Source organism: Ochlerotatus camptorhynchus, unplaced genomic scaffold (assembly GCF_037179485.1).
Source record: "Ochlerotatus camptorhynchus isolate MF236.1 unplaced genomic scaffold, CSIRO-AGI_Acam_v1.1 ptg000099l, whole genome shotgun sequence".
Taxonomy (NCBI): Eukaryota; Metazoa; Arthropoda; class Insecta; order Diptera; family Culicidae; genus Ochlerotatus; species Ochlerotatus camptorhynchus.
The window spans coordinates 849,437-868,791 of record NW_027040589.1 but is presented as its reverse complement, the minus strand read 5'-3'; the positions used below and the strand labels follow the sequence as shown (position 1 = coordinate 868,791).

General features: G+C 42.9%; 3 protein-coding genes across 4 annotated transcripts in view; 1 reads left to right on the top strand and 2 right to left on the bottom strand.

Annotated features, from left to right (window-relative positions):
- LOC135698954 (E3 ubiquitin-protein ligase Nedd-4-like) overlaps positions 1-19,081 on the top strand; it is a 45,957-nt gene extending 26,876 nt beyond the window's left edge. Inside the window, exons 2-10 of one of the 2 annotated variants that reach the window (XM_065219113.1) lie at positions 739-900; positions 962-1,285; positions 1,353-1,607; positions 15,269-15,393; positions 15,553-15,772; positions 16,070-16,546; positions 17,170-17,468; positions 17,532-18,224; positions 18,286-19,081. In XM_065219113.1, coding sequence (XP_065075185.1) covers positions 739-900; positions 962-1,285; positions 1,353-1,607; positions 15,269-15,393; positions 15,553-15,772; positions 16,070-16,546; positions 17,170-17,468; positions 17,532-18,224; positions 18,286-18,388 — 2,658 coding nt within the window. In that variant the 3' untranslated portion in view covers positions 18,389-19,081. The remainder of the gene's footprint in view (positions 1-738; positions 901-961; positions 1,286-1,352; positions 1,608-15,268; positions 15,394-15,552; positions 15,773-16,069; positions 16,547-17,169; positions 17,469-17,531; positions 18,225-18,285) is intronic. The other variant, XM_065219114.1, reaches the window with a different exon arrangement.
- LOC135698975 (uncharacterized) overlaps positions 1-19,355 on the bottom strand; it is a 298,346-nt gene that overhangs the window by 85,729 nt on the left and 193,262 nt on the right. The gene's annotated exons all lie outside the window — the stretch shown is intronic.
- On the bottom strand, positions 13,633-15,033 carry LOC135698973 (uncharacterized). Its single transcript, XM_065219144.1, has 2 exons — positions 14,901-15,033; positions 13,633-14,844 (listed from the first exon to the last, which is right to left on the bottom strand). Exons 1-2 carry the CDS (start codon positions 14,915-14,917, stop codon positions 13,848-13,850), a joined length of 1,014 nt encoding a protein of 337 aa, XP_065075216.1. The 5' UTR covers positions 14,918-15,033; the 3' UTR covers positions 13,633-13,847.

Sequence of the window (19,355 nt, the reverse complement as noted above, 5' to 3'; positions counted from 1 at the left end):
ATCAGCGCACGTGTTTTTTTTTTCTTTCAAAGAGCACAATCTTCGTTATTCAAGTTATTCAATCAATATCGTCACTATGTGTCCTTATCTGGCGTATTTGCAAATCACAGACCGATGCGACCCGGTGCTTGCTGCAGGTATTGGTAGCCTTGCTTTCTACAGCTTTCTACTAAACAACAGAAGCAGATAAAGCTCCCATACCGTTCCGTTGCCTGTTACGTAGTCCTCGTCAGCAGCGTCACTCACGAATTTCTTGACAGTTTCTGTTCATGTGCATTTCGGAGAGTGCCCCCTCAGTTCAACTACCTGCCCATTATAGTCAGCGTTTTTTTTTTTAGGGCTCCGTCTTATCTTGTCAGCGGCGGTCGGCTGTTATCACTCTCTGTTGTGGGAGCTTATCAGCGATAAACGCGCAGGTCCCGCAGTTTATCGAACGCGACGACTGAGTTTTCCTTCGTCGCTGGTTGAGTTAACATACTGCATTGATCGGCTCGCGCGGATTTCGCTACGTCTTGTGACTTAGAGATGTAAAAAGGGGGTATTCTTGAGACCATCTTCCAAGAATTTCGTGTTAATTTTCGGTGTTTACTACGGTGCTTATCTCCTAGTTCTACAATGATTCTGGTAAATGCGACATGACATGTGTTTTTTTTAACAAAATAAAATCCCTTTATCGCCAGCGATGACTAATGCGGTTGGAATTAATTGGATAAACTTTTCTTGCTCTCATATCCGCAGAATGACGAAGAATCTAGTCTGATTCGGATTAAGGTGGTTGCAGCGCACTCGCTCACGAAGAAGGACATCTTCGGCAACAGTGATCCGTACGTTAAGGTAGATGTCAATACGATCGTCGGCGATGTCAACATTGATTCCATGGTCACCAAGACCAAGAAGAAGGTAATTTTCCACTCCCGCTAGATGTCGTCGCTGGTATTGATATGCTTGGTCGAATTTCCAGACGCTCAATCCGGTGTGGGAGGAAGAGTTTATCTTCCGGGTCAAGCCCAACGAGCACAAGCTGGTCTTCCAGGTTTACGACGAGAATCGTCTTACCCGGGATGGTTTCCTGGGTATGGTCGAGCTTACCTTGATTAACCTGCCCCGGGAACAGGAGGGGCGCTCGATTGCTACCAAAAACTATCCTCTCCGGCCGAAGAAGATCACCGGCATGCTACGTTCCAAGATCAGAGGTTCACTGGATATCTACCACGCGGTGATGCGTGATCAGGAAGGTGCGGACCAGAATGCCTGGTCCGTGGCTGAACAACCTGCCTCGGTAGCCGTAAGTATCCCTTCAGAACCCGGGTTCTGCAAGCCAGTTAAATATCATGATTTTCCGCAATCTGCAGCTTCGCACAGCACAGACGGCGCCGTCCAACGGGGAGGCCATGCCGCAGGGCTGGGAAGAACGGCAGGACGCCATCGGACGGACTTACTACGTGAATCACATCGCCCGTACGACACAGTGGGAACGGCCGACGGCAACAAACTCACAGCATGGAAGCAACGAAATGGCGGCAGCATTCCAGCGAAGATATCACATCAGTAACGACCCCAGCGATAGGCAGAACAGCACCGGCAACAGTGCCAACAACAGTAATGTGGTAAGTAGCGTTGGGTGGGTTTCGGAGTATAAAATCACGGGGTGGCTTGTTGTACCGGAAAAGCGGCTGCTTCGCGTTCTGGTGGATAAACTTCGTAGTCCGGTAGCGCATGGTGGTGGTTCCACTGAATTACCAGGTGAGGCCCGTTCACCGCTCGACCTCCATACACCACTCTATTTTTTCCTAAAACTGTTGACAAAGATCACAAAACGAGTTCTAAGCATGCGTTTAACCGAATATATCAGTCGTGTAGGATTATTATTGTTTTTAGACGTGGACAATACTCGTTTAAGATGCCTGTTGATCATATTTAATCTTCTGCACTGTTTGGCATAAAATAAGTAACGGAGATGAAATAGCCAGTTGGCTAAACATGTCCATAATAAAACCTTAAAAAAGGCATAAAATGACATGATATAATAGTCATTTGGCATCGTTTGGTATAACTAAGCATATCAAAATCTCTTCCAGATACTACGCACTTCCACTACTACAGCATTTGATAAATAGCTACACTGGCACCTCCGCCCTATAGTCGCTATATTCATAGTCTGGCGGATAGAATCTCGGGAACCAATTGAGCTGTCAAATGGCGGAACCAATCGAGCAAATCACGACCAACAACAGAAAAGAGCACATCAGCTATTGTGAACGAAACTTTGGAAACCCTTTTCTCGTGACTCAAGGCTCGCCTACGCAAACTAACACCATTTTTGGGTTGGGGAAAGCTTCCCTTATCCGATGATGCCGGTAATTTGCGTTAGATTGGCGAGGAAAGAATAATCAACGATTGGTTTATAAAAGTTGATAGTACCTTTTCAATTGTTGGTCTACAGATATTGAATTTATTCCGCTTTTTGGTAGATCGAAATCCTGTCCGCCAGACTCACTGCATCTCATATACCTATCGCACAACAAATTGAACGAATATCCATTATTTTTAATTACCTAACTAAATGCCTAATAATTCCTAGTTTACCATGTTTACAATTAAATTTAAAAGTTTCCATTGCTTTGTGCCATACGTGCCATACTTCATGCCAAATGACTATTATGCCAAACAACTTTATGCCAAACAGAGTAGCCCTCGTTAAGTGGCCAGAAAAGACAGAACTTTCAAAAAGTCAATATTTCCACTACGACATGAGCGGTGAATGTAACGCTTGACATGGCTACATGTATTAGTATGACTAGAAATACATTTTAACAGCATTTTTATATTTTTTCCACATTCGTAATCTTCTAGTTATGAAATATAATTTTACTAACCATGTGAACATGATATTGGTCTAAAGTGTACATCGATTGGAAGATGATTCAAATATCAGATCTGGTTAAACATCACGTTTTAAGATTTTGGCATTAGATACTAGCCCGATCAAAAAGAATCATCCTAAGATTTAATTTTTAATTTTTGTAGTATGAAAAATCTGTCCCGTTTCAAAACGAGGATAAAGAAGTGCTCTGTTATAACACATACAAACTAACGGACGGCTAGAACTCGCATATAGCTCCTTATAGTTCGATACTGATTTTTCAGCTGGCTCAAGTAACCATCCAGCATTAAGCTATTGCTTACGTTTGCGACTTAAGACCCTTATGAAAGATTACAGGCACTGATTTTATTGTTAAGGACTAAACTAAACTGCCCCTTTCAGCAAAGTTGTCCCATTGGTTAAAACAGCAAGCGGAGAAAAACGCTGTTGAAGATTTTTTTTTCTCCATAGGCTCTTCTGGATGGGACAGCAAAGTTTTGGTATTTGTCGCGATATTTTCTGAACAAAGTAGGAATCTTTTCGTGTTCACTGTGTACTTGACAATCGATTCCAATGCATAACACAGTTTTTGCCAAAAAAATGCTCTCCCAAATTCTATGATGCCTCCTGTCACCATTTGCAAAAGAGTTCGGGGGGCAATACGATGGACTAAATTTTCGCGATTCGGCAGGTTCTGCAGAAATGCCGCGAATACAACGTGCCCACACATCATTTGTTCGTCGATTTCAAATCCGCATACGACACAATCGATCGAGATCAGCTATGGCAGATTATGCACGAGTACGGATTTCCGGATAAACTGACACGATTGGTCAAGGCGACGATGGATCGAGTGATGTGCGTTGTTCGAGTATCGGGGACACTCTCGAGTCCCTTTGAGCGGACTTTCGTGTCTGCTATTCAACATCGCGTCAGAAGGTGTGATCAGAAGCACTGGGATAGACACGAGTGGCACGATCTTCAGGAAGTCCATCCAGCTTTTTGGCTTCGCCGATGACATTGACATCATGGCACGGAACTTTGAGATGATGGCGGAAACGTACATCAGACTGAAGGTTGAAGCTAGGCGGATTGGACTTGCCATCAACGCATCAAAGACAACATACATGAAAGGAAGAGGTTCTAGGGAAGATAATGTTAGCCTACCACCCCGAGTTCAGATTGACGGTGACGAAATCGAGGAGGGCGATGAGTTGGTGTATTTGGGCTCACTGGTGACCACCGAAAATGATACCAGCAGAGAAATTCAAAGATGCATTATGGCAGGGAATCGTGCCTACTTTGGACTCCGGAGGACGCTCCGGTCGAATAAAATTCGCCGCCGCACGAAGTTGACTATCTACAAGACGCTGATTAGACCGGTGGTCCTCTACGGCCACGAGACCTGGACTATGCTCGTGGAGGACCAACGCGCCCTTGGTGTTTTCGAACGGAAGGTGTTGCGTACCATCTACGATGGAGTGCAGATGGATAACGGAACGTGGAGGAGGCGAATGAACCACGAATTGCACCAGCTGCTGGGAGAACCATCCATCGTCCACATTGTAAAAATTGAACGACTACGGTAGGCTGGGCAAGTCGTAAGAATGCCGCACGACGACCCAGTGAAAATTGTTCTAGAAAGCGACCCAGCAGGAACAAGAAGAAGAAGAAGCGCGCAGCGGGCAAGGTGGATCGACCAAAAAGTAGGCGACCTGCGGATCCTTCGCAGACTACGAGGCTGGCGAAGTGTGGCCATGGATCGAGTAGAGTGGAGACGACTTCTTCGGACAGCAGAGGACAACAAGGCCTTAGCCTGATTGGTAAGAAGTAAGGCAGTAACGTCCACTATATAGATGCACATTTCTCTCACCTTGCTTAGCACAATTCCTTGTTGCTGAGGCTATAAATACTTAGGAACATGGGTTTCAAACCAATATACATAGTAAGGATTCGATTTTAACAACATACAATATATTACTATCAATCTTGCCACAATTTTAAATAATTGCAAACCTGATTATCTAATCTCTTCCAAAACCTTAAAATTTTTCAGAAAGTCTAGAAAAATAATATAAAATATGGTTTAAGGATTTATGTATAGGCAAATAATGTTACCAAAATCGGATTCACACTGTAATGAATTTAAAAATGCTATCAATATGGATTTGAATATCGGTAAGCGTTTGTAAAATCCCATTGGACATCGACACGCGTTACAACATAAATTTGAAATTGCTACTCTCTGTTTGTAGTAGCACAGCAAACAAGGAGTAGCAATTTCAAATGTGTATGTTTTGTGGAAGCTGACATTTGTGCCTTTAAAGTTTCACGCTAAGGCTTCTTTAGAGTATCACCTTGTGGGTGGATTTGTAAAACAGAATAGTTTCAAATTCGCTAACGACCAAGGTCAGCCTATTTTCTTCATCAAGGTTCAAATTTCCGTAATACAAATCTGGATTGAGCTGGAATTGGGGCGTAACAGTTTTTGTAAACAATTACTTCTCTTGATGATTTCTCGAAATTATGGCTCTCACTGGCAAATCGACATCACCATCGAGTAGGGGAAGACTTCCCCTACCCGATGGATATGTTGGTTTGTGTAGGCGTACCTTGAATTCCTAGAAATCAACGAGAGAAGTCATTGTTTACAAAGGCCTTTAACGCCCTAATTTAAGCTCGATTAATAAGATACAGATATCCAAAATATCTAGAATAGAACGATATTTTATCGATCTATCATACTGATCACAAATTAATCATTTTGTCAAGCTTCTGCATTCATTTTCCATCAGAAAGTACAACATAATTTGTATGCATTTAGATCTAAGAGGAAAAGGTCTCTCTCTATATATGCATTTAGTTCTAAGAGGAAAAGGAGACAACTGGCTTCTTTATCTCTATCTCTATCTTACGCACTTCAAATCGGCCAATCACGAGCTGGTTCGCGTTTGACAGAAAAGTGGTTCGTTTTCGCCCTCTTATTGTCTCCTCTTCCTCTTAGATTTAGGATTTCTCGCCGATTTTTATGAATGGGTCGGGGCAGAAAGTATCTTTTGTGCAGAATATGTAAAAAAGGAGGGACTTCGGATGTTAATCAAAATGCATATATAGAGGTACCAGACATGTTTTGCAGTGTCTGGTACTCTATTTAGTAGCCTGTGAGAGGGAAATCACAATACATGGCATGTTATCAAAATACATGGCATGTTGAGAAATTGAACTAGTGAGAGCAAATTTTTTTCTCTCAAATTTAAATTTATGGCTCTCTGGGGCTGATACTAAAGCGGATTAAACTGTATGGGGAAAAATCAGCTGGGTGGCATGCCGCCATGTTATTGAAACCAACATCTGAAACGTCACGATTCCAGTGTGAACTGCAAAAATGGCGTGACTGAATTGTCTTATTTTTATCAAATGAAATTATTTTCCCTTTTATGCCATATAAATGGTTGACTTCGTGGTAGAAAATCAGAAAATAATATTTTATGAGTCCTAAGTTTATTTTTCACAAAATGTAAGCAAAAATATTAAGAATATCCATAATATCAGTCACGTCTTTTTTGAAATTCTGGATTGAATCTTCTATTTGTTTACAAATGATGAGCTGTCAGTGGGGCCCACGATTCGCGGGCCCGCAGCGATGTTAGCTCTTTTCAAGGCAAGGCAAACAAGATAGGGATGCCATCCAGCTGGGAAAAATCATATTTCAGTGCCAACATTTCAAAGGGGCGTAATTGCATTTGTAAACAATGGATTTAGCCATCGATTTCTCGCGAATAAAAGCTCACTCATGAAAAATAATGACACCAGCAGGTAGAGGAATGTCTCCTCTACCAGCTAGCATTGTTATTTCGGAGAGGTAAGATTTCATTCACGAGAAGTTGACGGCTAAAGTCATTGTTTACAAAAGCAATTGCGCCCCTTTGAAATGTTGGCACTGATTTATTGAATTTTAGCTTGTTTAACAACGGTTTCCGGGAAATAAGTGAACGACAAAGTCCATGAATGATTTCTTTAGGATGTCGTTCATTTTTCTTTTACCTGAATATGCATCGAAAGTGAATTATTCCCACTTCTCTCAATTTCTATGTGGGGATTTTCATCTCTTCCTATCAGCGGAACAGCGCCATCTCCGTGGAAAATAACCGGACTATATGATTGGTTGCTCGGAAAAAAAAAATCTGTCTGGGACAAGTGCTTTGTGCCGCTGTAAATAAATTGTTAGTACGACAAGAGTAAAGTGCGTCTAACCTCAACGCAGTGAATTAACGCTATGGTTGAAAATTCACTGTTTGTACTAGATGGGATTGTCTGTACGTTGGCGAAGAAACTCTTTCTGTGCTGATCGTTTCGATGCATGACAGATAATAACCTCCTTTATCAAAAAAGTGTGAAACCGGTTGGTAAAGCCGTGATTATCAAAAGAGAAAATCGATTAAGCGAATAGATCAAATTTACATGTATCCCTTTGCCTCTAACCCCTCAACTTAGTGTTCTTGCTTATTGGAGATTTCAACACAGACTTGAACACCCGAAACAGTGAGCGAGCACACTTCGAAACAGTACTTCAGAGTTTTGCGTTGATGTCTGTTGGTGACGAGCCAACCTTCTTTCACCATACGGAATTACGGAATGCTCACAGTTGGGATCTTTTTTCATGTGATGAACTAGCCTACGGCTAAAAATCACAAAAATAAAGAAAAAAAAAAAAAAAAAGTTGGGATCTGTTTATTACTAGCTGCGATTCGAAGGTTCTGCGCTTTAATGATCGGATTTTCGGTTCTTTGGATTTTGATGGTTCGCCTGCACCAATAATTCAAACGTATCGTGACTATGTCAATTTCGACGCTCCGTTGCATGGGACAATATGTACTCCATTGACGACCCCGACGATTTACTCGATTTCTTCAACAGTCATCTCAAACGGATCCATTATCAGTGTTTCCCGCTTCGAACAAACAGCGGCCGTATGCAGAATAACTCGGAGTTTGATTACAATATCAGGAAGTCAATACTGAAACGCTATTTAGCCTACAAGGACTGGCTGAATGCATAGTCGGATTCAAAGTTACAAGCAAGACAACGATATAAAGCACTGAGGTATCGAACCAACTCGTTGATTGAGGACACCAAAGCACGTTACCTGCGCCGATTCTTAGACGACAGGATCCAAACCAAAACTCTGTGGAAGCGGATCAAAACTCTTGGTGCTGGTAAGGAACAAGCGTCAGTGGACTGTGAATTCGACCCAAACGAAATAAACCGAGTGTTTTTGGCAAGCTACACCAATAGTACATCCCAAGACATACCAAGGCATTCCACACAAGCTTCTCCTTCCATTCTGTACAAGACTGGGAAGTTGTGAACGCAACATGGGACATTAGGTGGAACGCAACGGGTCTCGATGGATTGCCGATATGCTTCATAAAAATTGTTCTTCCATTAGTTCTGCAGCAAATCACCTATATTTTCAACGCTCTCATTGAGTCTTCTACCTTTCCTGCCTGCTGGAAGCAAGCGAAAGTACTGCCACTACGAAAACAAACACATTTGAACACGTTAACAAACCTCAGGCCTATCAGCATCTTGTATGCGATGTCGAAGGTTTTTGAAAAACATTTGAAGCAACAAATGTCGGCGTTCATTTGTGAGAACCATCTATTATCGGATTGTCAAGCTGGGTTTCGCAGAGGACATAGCATCAAAACTGCGACGTTACGTGTTTACGATGATTTGGCGACCACACTCGACAAGAAAGGGTCCACCATATTGGTTCTGTTGGCGTTAGATACAATCCCGAATCGAAAACTATGTTCGAAACTCGTGACGAAGTTCAATTTTTCCCCTGGTGCAGTATGCCTCGTCGATTCATACCTATTTGGAAGAACTCAAACGGTCTTTTGTGGCAATCAATGTTCTGAGATTGGCGAGGTAACATCTGGCGTACCACAAGGGTCGGTGATCGGCCCTTTGTTGTTTTGCTGCCACATTAACGATCTCCCAACGGTGCTAAGATGGTGCTCAATTCAAATCTATGCTGACGACGTTCAACTATATATAAGACGGTTTGGCCCGTGTGTTCGTGAGCCAATAAGAATGGTGAACGAAGACCTTGAGAGAGTTGCTGAATGGTCTGATCATAACGAGCTTTTTGTGAACCAATCGAAAAGCAAGGCAATGTTCGTTAAGGGACGCCGTCGTAACTCTGTTCGCACTGATTCGCTGCCTGTTATCTCCATGAAAGGACAACCCATTGAATGGACCAACAGAGCTGTAAATCTTGGTTTCGTGTTTCAAGCTGATTTGGACTGGGATGGATTAATTAATCAGCAATGCGGGAAAATCTATGCTTGTCTGCGCACGCTCTATAGCACAGCTTCTGCCGCACCCACGAATGTTCGGCTTAAGATGTTCAAACCTCTAATACTACCGATCTTGTGTCTTTTTGTGGAAACTTGCCAAAACGTGTTTCCCACCAGCGCTATTCCAGAAGTTGATCCCGTTTCAAAGCCGTCGATCGCAAAATTTGATCCTTCCACCGAACAACACGTCAGGTTACGCAAGCACAATGTTCGTCAGAGGTGTGGTAAATTGGAATATGCTGCCTTCTACGATTAAACGTTCGACTTCGGAAGCAAATTTTAAGAGGGGCTGCCTCGAGTTTTGGAATTGTCGATAAAGATTAGACATAGTTTAGTGTTTGTATTATATAACTGACGACATTCGATATTATGTACAAAACATTTTACAACACGGAGGTAGTATTTTAAAAGGGATTACCCCTTACACTGCCAGATCATAAATAAACAAACAAACTTTGAGCACTTCCACGGTTATTAATGGAGAGCTTTCTTAGCCTGCACCATTCTTGTATTCGTATATTGTGTGGCAAGCACAATCATACCATATTTCCAAGGTAGTCGAAACGTTATTCAAACCGAAAAATTCTTGGACTGGACCGGAATGAGAACACAGTAATCTCTAGTGTTCTAGAAAGTCAAGGCTCGCCCAGTCAAATCAACATCACCGTCGGGTAGCGGAAGGGTTCCCCTACCCGGTGTTTATGTTGGTTTGCGTGGGCGTGCCTTGAATTCCGAGCAATCATGGAGAGAAAATAATTGTTCACATAAGCTGTTACGCCGTAATTCCAGCTCTATCTGGCAATTTAAATTTAATACTGATCTGGTTTTTCAAAGCTCCTGCAACTTGACGGAGCCCTTAGCGAACTGAAGCCGGTAAAGTGCACTATCACCTATTTTGGACGACATCAACAACTTCATCTCGGAAGGTTCAATCATAGAGGTAACTCTAAGACCAGAAGGTCCCGAAAAAACGAGCTCAACTTTTTGGCTCAGCTCTGGTACTATCTTCGGTCCCAAGCTAATCGATTCACCCCTAGAAACATAGGAAAATCCACTAACCCCTCATTTTATCTGTCAAATTTTCATAGCTAATCAAAACAAACATAGTGTAGTAGTAGAATTTCGACTAGAATGGGGTACGTGAATCGATTTGCTTGGGACCAATAGGCTAGTCAAGTAGTGAGCCAATTTAAAATCGTTAGTTTCGTATTGATTGTTGGTTTTAAGTTCGACTATCAATTCACTAACCTCAATAAGAGCGAACGACTTTCACGGGAATCTCATCGCTGGTCGATGTTTATTGATGCAACCAGTTTGTTGACATCGGTCAACACTGTTTACAGAAAATGTTACGCCCTAATTCCGGTTCTATCTAGATTTGATCGTCGATATGGCGTAACTGTATGTTTTAGTATGCGTGGGCCAGCTACCAGTTACGCCAAATCGGCAATCTAATGCATTGTTTACAAAAGCTGATGCGTCCCTTCGAAAAAATAATCGTGATTTGACCATAGAGGTACAGTACTGGACAAAATAAATCATACGCCCATATAATTTTTCTTTGGAGCTCGATATAACAGGTAGATCCAAACATACAATAATGGTTTGTTCTGCAATACTTCTGTATGTTTTTCGCTAAAACTGTGCAGGTATAGAATAATCAAAAATATTGTATGACTTTCTCAAAGTTGTAAAAGGAGAATTTCGAGTTGGACAAAATAAATCAAAGATCTGATTTCTTATTGAAAATTCTTGTTTAATTCAACTTTCAACTTACATTTTAACACTCTCAGTATTTGGTATGACCACCCTTTGCTTTCAACACTGCTTCCAACCGTCTTGGCATACTTTCGACAAGGTTTTGTAGATATCCTAAATCGATATTCTCCCACGCTGCTTCAAGTGCTTCAAAATAAACGTTTTTGTTGGAAACCGATGCTTTATCCACTTTGTTGTCCAAGTAAGACCACACATTCTCAATTAGGTTGAGATCGGGAGATTGGGAAGGCCATTCGCTGTGTGCTTTGGGTCATTATCTTGTTGGAAAATGTAATTGGATTCCAGGCCAGTTTTCAGTAGCGAAACATCCAGATTTTCACTTAACAAGTCAATGTACACATCTGCAGTCATTATTCCCTTTATATGAGCCAAGCTTCCAACACCAGACCACGTAAATGCTCCCCATACCATGATATTTTCGCCTCCGTGTTTAACCGTCTTTTGAATGTATGGTTCCTTAAGAGCGCCACCGGAACCTCGCCAAATCCTTGATTCTGCAAATAACTCAAATTTGCTCTCATCCGTCTACAGAACTCGTTTCCAGAAGTCCACAGTCATTCCGGCTTACTTTTTAGCAAATTCCAGTCGCTTCCGTTGGTTCCGATGCCAAACAGCTTTTCAAACCGCTCTCATTAAGTCGCCGGCGAACAGTACGTCGACTTACATTGAGATCCATCGATTCCACAATATGCCTCGACGAATACTTTTGGATTCTGCTGAGCCATTGGAACAATTCTGATGTCATCACGATTACTTGTCGCACGATGACGTCCTTGTCCGGATAAATTCCTCACAATTCCTCGTGTTTCGTACTTTTTCCATATGTGCTGAGCAGCTCCAACTGAGATCGAGTACTTTTCGGCAATTTTCCGAAAAGAAATTCCTTTTTCACGATCGCGAATCACCAAATTTCTAACATCGAGCGAAATCTGCTTTTCCGACATTTTTCACTCGTCAAATGACGCAAACAAAACACAATGGTGCGATGCGCACGCTTCCCGGAACAAGAACTGTCAAATATTACGCCGTGATGCCAAATCTTCAGATTTTGTTTTTATTCGATGGCTAAAAAAGGGGTGTATGATTTATTTTGTCCAAGCACAAAAGTGAGCATATATTTATTTAAATTTGTAACAAAAATACTATAACAATTTTCATTCAGCTAATTGAATGCACCATGATAAATATTTACTTGAACTTTTCTGAATATACTGCTGAAATTGCATGCAAAATAGCAAAAATATGATGTAATGTACTTTTTTGGGTTGAGCGTATAATTTATTTTGTCCTGTGCTGTAACTCTAAGGCCAGAAGGTCCCGAAGAAACGTGCTTAACTTTTTGGCTCAGCTCTGGTAGTCTCTTTGGTCCCAAGCTAATCAATGCACCCCTCGAATTATAGAAAAATCCACGAACCCCTCATTTTATCTGTGAAACTTTCATAGCGAATCAAAACAAACATAGTGCAGTACTAGAATTTCGACTAGAATAGAGTACGTTAATCGATGTACTTGGGACCGATAGGCCCTTCCAGTGTGTGAGCCAATTTAAAATCGTTAGTGAACATCAAAACAAAGCATGCGCTTTTTCAGTTACACCTATACATACATACATGCATCGAGGCGAAGATAACAAACACAACAGGAAAAGAAAACTCGTCGTTAGAGAGTAGAGTAGAGAATTCACGAGAAACTCCTTGCAATGAAAATCTCCAACTTCCAACATCAAAATCGAGCAAAACGTGCTCCGCTGAGAACGTGAGACAACTCCGCTGAAATTCCGTAGAATATCCGTTGGCATCTCCACCAAAAACATGGGAAATACCGTAGAGATTTCCTGGAATTTCTGTTGGCAGCACCTAACAGCACAAAAGCTTTTGTAAACAAACATTGTAAGTTCCTTTGCACGCGAACCAAAGTACGCCCACGCAAACCAATACCACTTTCGGAAAGATGAGAAAGGCCCATACCCGATGATGTCGTTGGTTTGCGTGAGCGTACTTCGGTTTGCGTGTAAAGGGCCTTACAAAGTTTGTTTACAAACGGTTATGTGCCGTTATCAAATGTTACGCCTGATATAGTCGGTTTGAAAAATTCGACGGTCAGTTTTTTCTCATACATTTCATTGGCACCCTGATCCTAGGTACGATGGTTATGAAAGTTTCAATTATTATGTACTTAATCGGAGACGAATCAGCCCAAGGCTGAAAGCACAGAACAGAAGTCGAAGTGTGAACGAATGAATGTATCGAAAAGTGGGAATTAAATTTGGTACACCAAGCGATGCTTGTGGATGCGCTTCACATGGGTTTTCTATGAGCACTCACACCATCAAAGCCTGCTGTCCATGCAAACTGCAGACAAAGCTTGCCTTCTAGGTGCGCTAGTGTTCACAAAAATAATTTTAGGATCAGAAGTTCCATTTCTGTTCTGTGTTCGATTATAAAGAGAAACAAAATCTGTAATTAATGACATCTCAATTTCCAACTGCATCATAAGTCAACAGAAGCAGTCTACAATCAGTAAGAACTAATCACACTTTCACCATCGGTTTCCCGTTCAAGCACGACCTAACTAATGCAGCTTCTTCCAGCGAATAGGACGTCAATCGTAAATGAATTCATCAAATCCACTTCCGCCCACAGATGGCTTTATTTACTTTTCTTTTTCTACGAATCTCGGACAAAGCGGCTACACTTTTCCCAGAGAACTACAGTTATGGTATCATCCCTCGTTGATGATCATGTTTGGTAAACAACATTGCGGTCTTATCTCCATCAGCACATCAAGGCAGCTTCCTCGAAGAGGGTGCAGTTTCTACATAGTTCGATGTTTAGCCGCGCTTACTTATTCATTTCGATAAACACCCATCGCACTAGAAAAATGAAAACGATCGCAATAGTCACCGTCAGGACGCTGAGTATGACCGCCTTGAACCAGCCAGTCATGAACTGCATATTCATGCATACGCCTTCGATTTCCTCCGCGTCATAGTAGCAGGATACATCTCCCGCTTCGTCTCGATAGCTGACGTTGTGCTGATCGAGGAATTCCATTGCCGATAGGAGCACATCCTTTGGAAGATCGTTGTGTCCCAGGCGGATCATTTTTAGTTTCGGTGCTGCAAGGAGCAGTTTGGCCGTATCGATGGTAACCAGCTGGTTCCGTTCTAGATTGAGAATTTCTAGCAACGGAAGCTTCATGGCACTGTAATTGAGGGTTTTTAATTCGTTGTAGTACAATCCTAGGTAGGTGAGTGATGGAGGGAAGTAATCTCCGGATAACTGGGTAATTTGATTGTAGTTAAGGTTGATGAGTTTGAGTTTAGTAAAGTTCCTGAATATGTTCCGATGGATTGTTTCTAGTTCGTTACTCTCCAGGTAGATCGTTTCCAGATTGATGAAAACGGTGATGTTGGTCAAATTGGAGATGCTGTTTCGGCCAAGATCCAAGTAGCTTAGGGCGGGTTCAGCGCCCACGCCTTCTTCGATCCAGAATGTCTGCAGTCTATTATCGGCAAAGTTGCCGTGGTGAAGTGCTCGTGGAATTTCCAAGGTCTCCATTTCTGAATCCATTATTTCCAACGCTTGTGGGTGTCCCAGTTCTGCGTACAGTTTTGCATCGAAAAACTCGACGTAAGAGTCTATTGCTTTCGCCCAACCATCGTTTCCGATGCGGATGTGTGATTGATTTTGCGGGAAAATGTACTTGGTGTCGTTCGTTCGAATGTAGAATACATGGGCCAGAATGCACATTCCGGTGAAGCTGCTTGGAAGGCAGGTGTAATTTTTAACTGCCCCGCTCGCCGGTCGATAGGCTACGAAGACCAGAAAAATTGATCTGAAATAGACAGAGTGAAACGGGGCACTTGATGTGACAATTAAACATTCGCTTACCCAAGTATAAATTTCATAGCTGTGTCGAGTAATTATTAATTGGTAGTATGCAGGAGGAGTAATTTCGCAGTGCTTCTACGACGTGCGACGGTTTAAAGGAACTAAGCGCAACTGATAACGAAGCGCTCGAGATACAATCATTCGCATTCTATACAGCATCACGTCAGACGCGATGCTCTCTCAATCATATGAGAATATGAGATTTATAAACCAGTGTTGTTTTGGTTCTAGTGGAACTCGTTTCGCTCGTCACTACAGTAGCACTAAGACTTTGCGATCGCTATTAACCAGCTTGCAAATTAGTATTTTAATTATACGTTCTACATACAGCACATACCAACTCCAGTTCTGTTTTTCGTTCATCGTAGGATAGCCTAAGTATAACCTCCGAAGGCAATGCTAGTCTCCGATTGGATCGATCATTGAGTGGATCCGTAGCCTCGCTGAATGCTAGTGCGAGCAGTAACAACAACATCAACAACAACAGCAGCAGGTTGATTACCACTGAATTTCAATCTTCATAAGCGCAACTTTCTTACGTAAACCTTATTTTATATTCCAAAAAAAAAACCAAACAAAAAAACTCCCGTTCAATTCCACGAATCGGTCTATCTCCGCCGCCGCCGTCGTCTACATCACTTTCGAACGGTAGTAGACCAATCCGGACGGCGCCGTTACCGCCTGCTTCCTCGGCGGCCTCTTCCACTAGCAATACCCCGATTAGTGGAAGGCGGCTAGCGCCACAGCCCCCCGTACCTGCGCCCAGGAGTACCACGGAAAACGGACGACACTCGCCGGACGATAACAACGACCGAGCCAACAACAATGCCGACAACTCGCCGTTAAACGATACCGGAGGCAGCAGTAGGGAGGTACAGGTTCAAGCTTACGCCGCATTTTTTTTTCATCTTCTAATGATGTGCAAAATAACTTCCCTCACTGGTAGCTATAGTTAGAATTTGGTTGTGGGAGCTTCCTTACTTGTGCACGGATTGACACGTACTAACTCCGAGTGAAAGTTTGCAAATTGATCAATGAACCAATTGGTAGTTCGGTATCAAACTAAAACATTTACACTGTAGATCTAAATCAACCAGAGTAGGGTGTTGGTAACGTTTACGATGGGAATATAATAAACATTGCATTTTTGCTACATTGTTCATTTGCAGACAGCGGATGAGCCGCCGAGTTCGTCTGCTCCACCGACTGGCGATGGTCAACAGCAGCAACCCCAGCTACCCAGCGCGGAAGGTCTGCCGCCAGGATGGAGCATGCAGTACGCAGCTAACGGGCGGTTGTTCTTCATCGATCACAGCAATAAGAAAACCTCTTGGGTAGATCCACGATCTGGTGTGGCCAGTGCTATTCCGAATGCTGCCCTGAACAGTGGAAACCAGGCGGCAACCGGTGCCGGTGCGGCGAATGCGAACGCCCGGCATCAGGACGACGAACTGGGCCCGCTGCCCGAGGGCTGGGAGGAACGGGTGCACAACGACGGTAGGACATTCTTCATCGATCACAACACCCGCACGACGCAGTGGGATGATCCGCGGCTGTCGAATCCGAAAATTGCCGGCCAGGCGGTGCCTTACTCCAGGGACTACAAGCAAAAGTACGAGTATCTCAAGAGTCAGCTCAAGAAGCCGGTGAGTAGATTATGACTCATAGTAATAAAATCATTAGCGTTGAAAATGTTGGGAACATCGAAATAGCATTGATGATCTGAGGGCCGATGCGTTCACCAGGCAGCAGTAGGGAGGTACAATTTTCTATGCCCGCGATCTTTTCATCTTGGAAGCTTTTCCTCGTTGAAATCTTTAAAATTGATTATCGAAATTTGTCCAAAGACTTCTCCCATTCGCGATCTGAATCTAAAATCATCGTAATAAATTCTAAATAAAGCTGGAATTAGGGCGAAACAACTTTTGTAAACAATGACTTCTCTCGATGATTTCTAGGAATTAAAGGCCCGTCCACGCGTTCCCTATCCAATGATGATGTTGATTTGCGTGGGTAAGCCTTAACTTTCTAGAAATCACCGAGAGAAGTCATTGTTTACAAAAGCTGTTACGCCCTAATTCTAGCTCTATCTAGAATTGTTTGTTGTCTTAAATCGAGTCAAAAAAAAAATGAATACAGAGTGTTTTAAAGCCTCTATTTGGTCACTATTTCCGTTAGTTTACTCGTCATAGATCATAGCCATAGACCGTTCTAATTAGCCACCTGATGAACCGTCCTAAACCCCCCTCCCTACCCCTTTCATTTCCAGACCAACGTACCGAACAAAATCGACATCAAAGTACGGCGGCAGTCGATCCTGGAGGACTCGTACCGGATCATCAACTCGGTGACGAAGGTGGATCTGCTCAAAACGAAACTGTGGGTCGAATTCGAGAGCGAGGCGGGTCTCGACTACGGTGGCCTGGCTCGGGAATGGTTCTATCTGCTATCGAAGGAGATGTTCAACCCCTACTACGGTCTGTTTGAGTACTCGGCCATGGACAACTACACCCTGCAGATCAACCCATTCAGTGGCCTGTGCAATGAGGAGCATCTGAATTACTTCAAGTAAGACACGGAATTTCATTCCCCTCGTCGCTACATTCCGGTAATTTTGCATTCGTTCCACAGATTCATTGGCCGAATAGCAGGCATGGCCGTGTACCATGGAAAGCTGCTGGAAGCGTTCTTCATTCGGCCGTTCTACAAAATGATGCTGCAGAAGCAGATCGATCTGAAAGATATGGAATCCGTCGATACGGAGTACTACAACTCGTTGCTGTACATTAAGGAAAACGACCCGTCGGAGCTAATGTTGACCTTCAGCGTCGATGAGGAGAGTTTCGGAACCACTAGTCAACGGGAACTGAAGCCCGATGGGGCCAATATTGAGGTGAATAACGAAAACAAAGACGAGTACATCAAACTAGTGATCGAGTGGAGGTTCGTGGCCAGAGTGAAGAGCCAGATGCAAGGCTTCCTGGATGGATTCGGTTCGCTGATTCCACTGCATCTGTTGAAGATCTTTGACGAGAATGAACTGGAATTACTCATGTGTGGTATCCAGAGCATCGATGTAAATGATTGGAAAAAGAATACGCTATACAAGGGTGATTACTACGCGAATCATGTGGTGGTGCAGTGGTTCTGGAGGGCGGTTCTTTCGTTCAACAACGAGATGCGATCGAGGCTACTGCAATTCGTGACGGGCACCTCGAGGGTACCGATGAATGGGTTCAAGGAGCTGTACGGCTCGAACGGTCCACAGATGTTCACCATCGAGAAGTGGGGCTCACCGGACAACTTTCCGCGGGCGCACACATGGTAAGTAGGGATGGCGACGCGCAGATTCAAAATTTAATTCCTTATTCTCTTCCAAATAAAGCTTTAACCGATTGGATCTCCCACCGTACGAGAGCTATTCGCACCTAAAAGACAAGCTAGTGAAAGCCATCGAAGGCAGCCAAGGCTTCGCCGGAGTAGATTAGAGCCGTTATTCGATCTACTTCACTACATTCCCTTTAGAACAAGAACACAATAATCACACACACACACACAAAAAAAGGAATAAACTTCCCTAGAAGAGAAGCAAGCCGTGTTAATTGTATCTAGGTGTAGCCGATAGGTGTACAGAAGCGAGGAAAACGGAAAGCAAACAATCAGCCTAGAAGGGGGAATCAACTTTTCAGTTACGCTACAGAAAGTCTGCCATAAAAACCGCGCGCGAGTCTTTTCGTAGAACCACAATAGGAGAAAAAAAAACAATCAATTTTACTGAGGAATGATGAAAGTATTTCGAGGTGATACCAACGGAAGAGAAGAGGGAGTGCCTTGCAGAGAAATGGTGGATTGCACAACAAAACAAAAAACCCGGAAAACCCTTTGGACGCAATAGGAACCACCCTGTTGCCAACGAAGTTTTAATCATTAGTCATCAGGATGGGAAAATATTTACAAGGCGGTTAAGGAACGTGAAGTGCTAAGAAAGTTGCTGTCCAGTGATGGATTTCACTGGCGAATCACTGTTTTTCTTTCGCTAATGGTTATGCGCACATTGAAGTGATTTGAGAGCTGGTCGATCGAAACTAGTTCATTCGGAAAGTTTAAAACGGAATGTCAACCTGTATGTACGTATTATTTAATTTTTAGTAAACACAAATACCATTATTCAAATGAAACGAGGCAACTTTTTCCGTGAGAGAATACGTTATCCGAAATCCTGGCAATGAATGTTCCGGTTACTTGTAGATTAGGGCCCATGCATTAATTATGTCACGCTAAATCGAGGAGAAATTTACCCCCCTCCCTATCGTGACGTTTTTCCTATACCTAATGCATTGCTGGTCACAAAATCATTGAATATTTCTCACCGTAAAACCAACAATCAATACGAAACTAACGATTTTAAATTGGCTCACCACTTTAGTAGCCTATTGGTCCCAAGCAAACGGATTA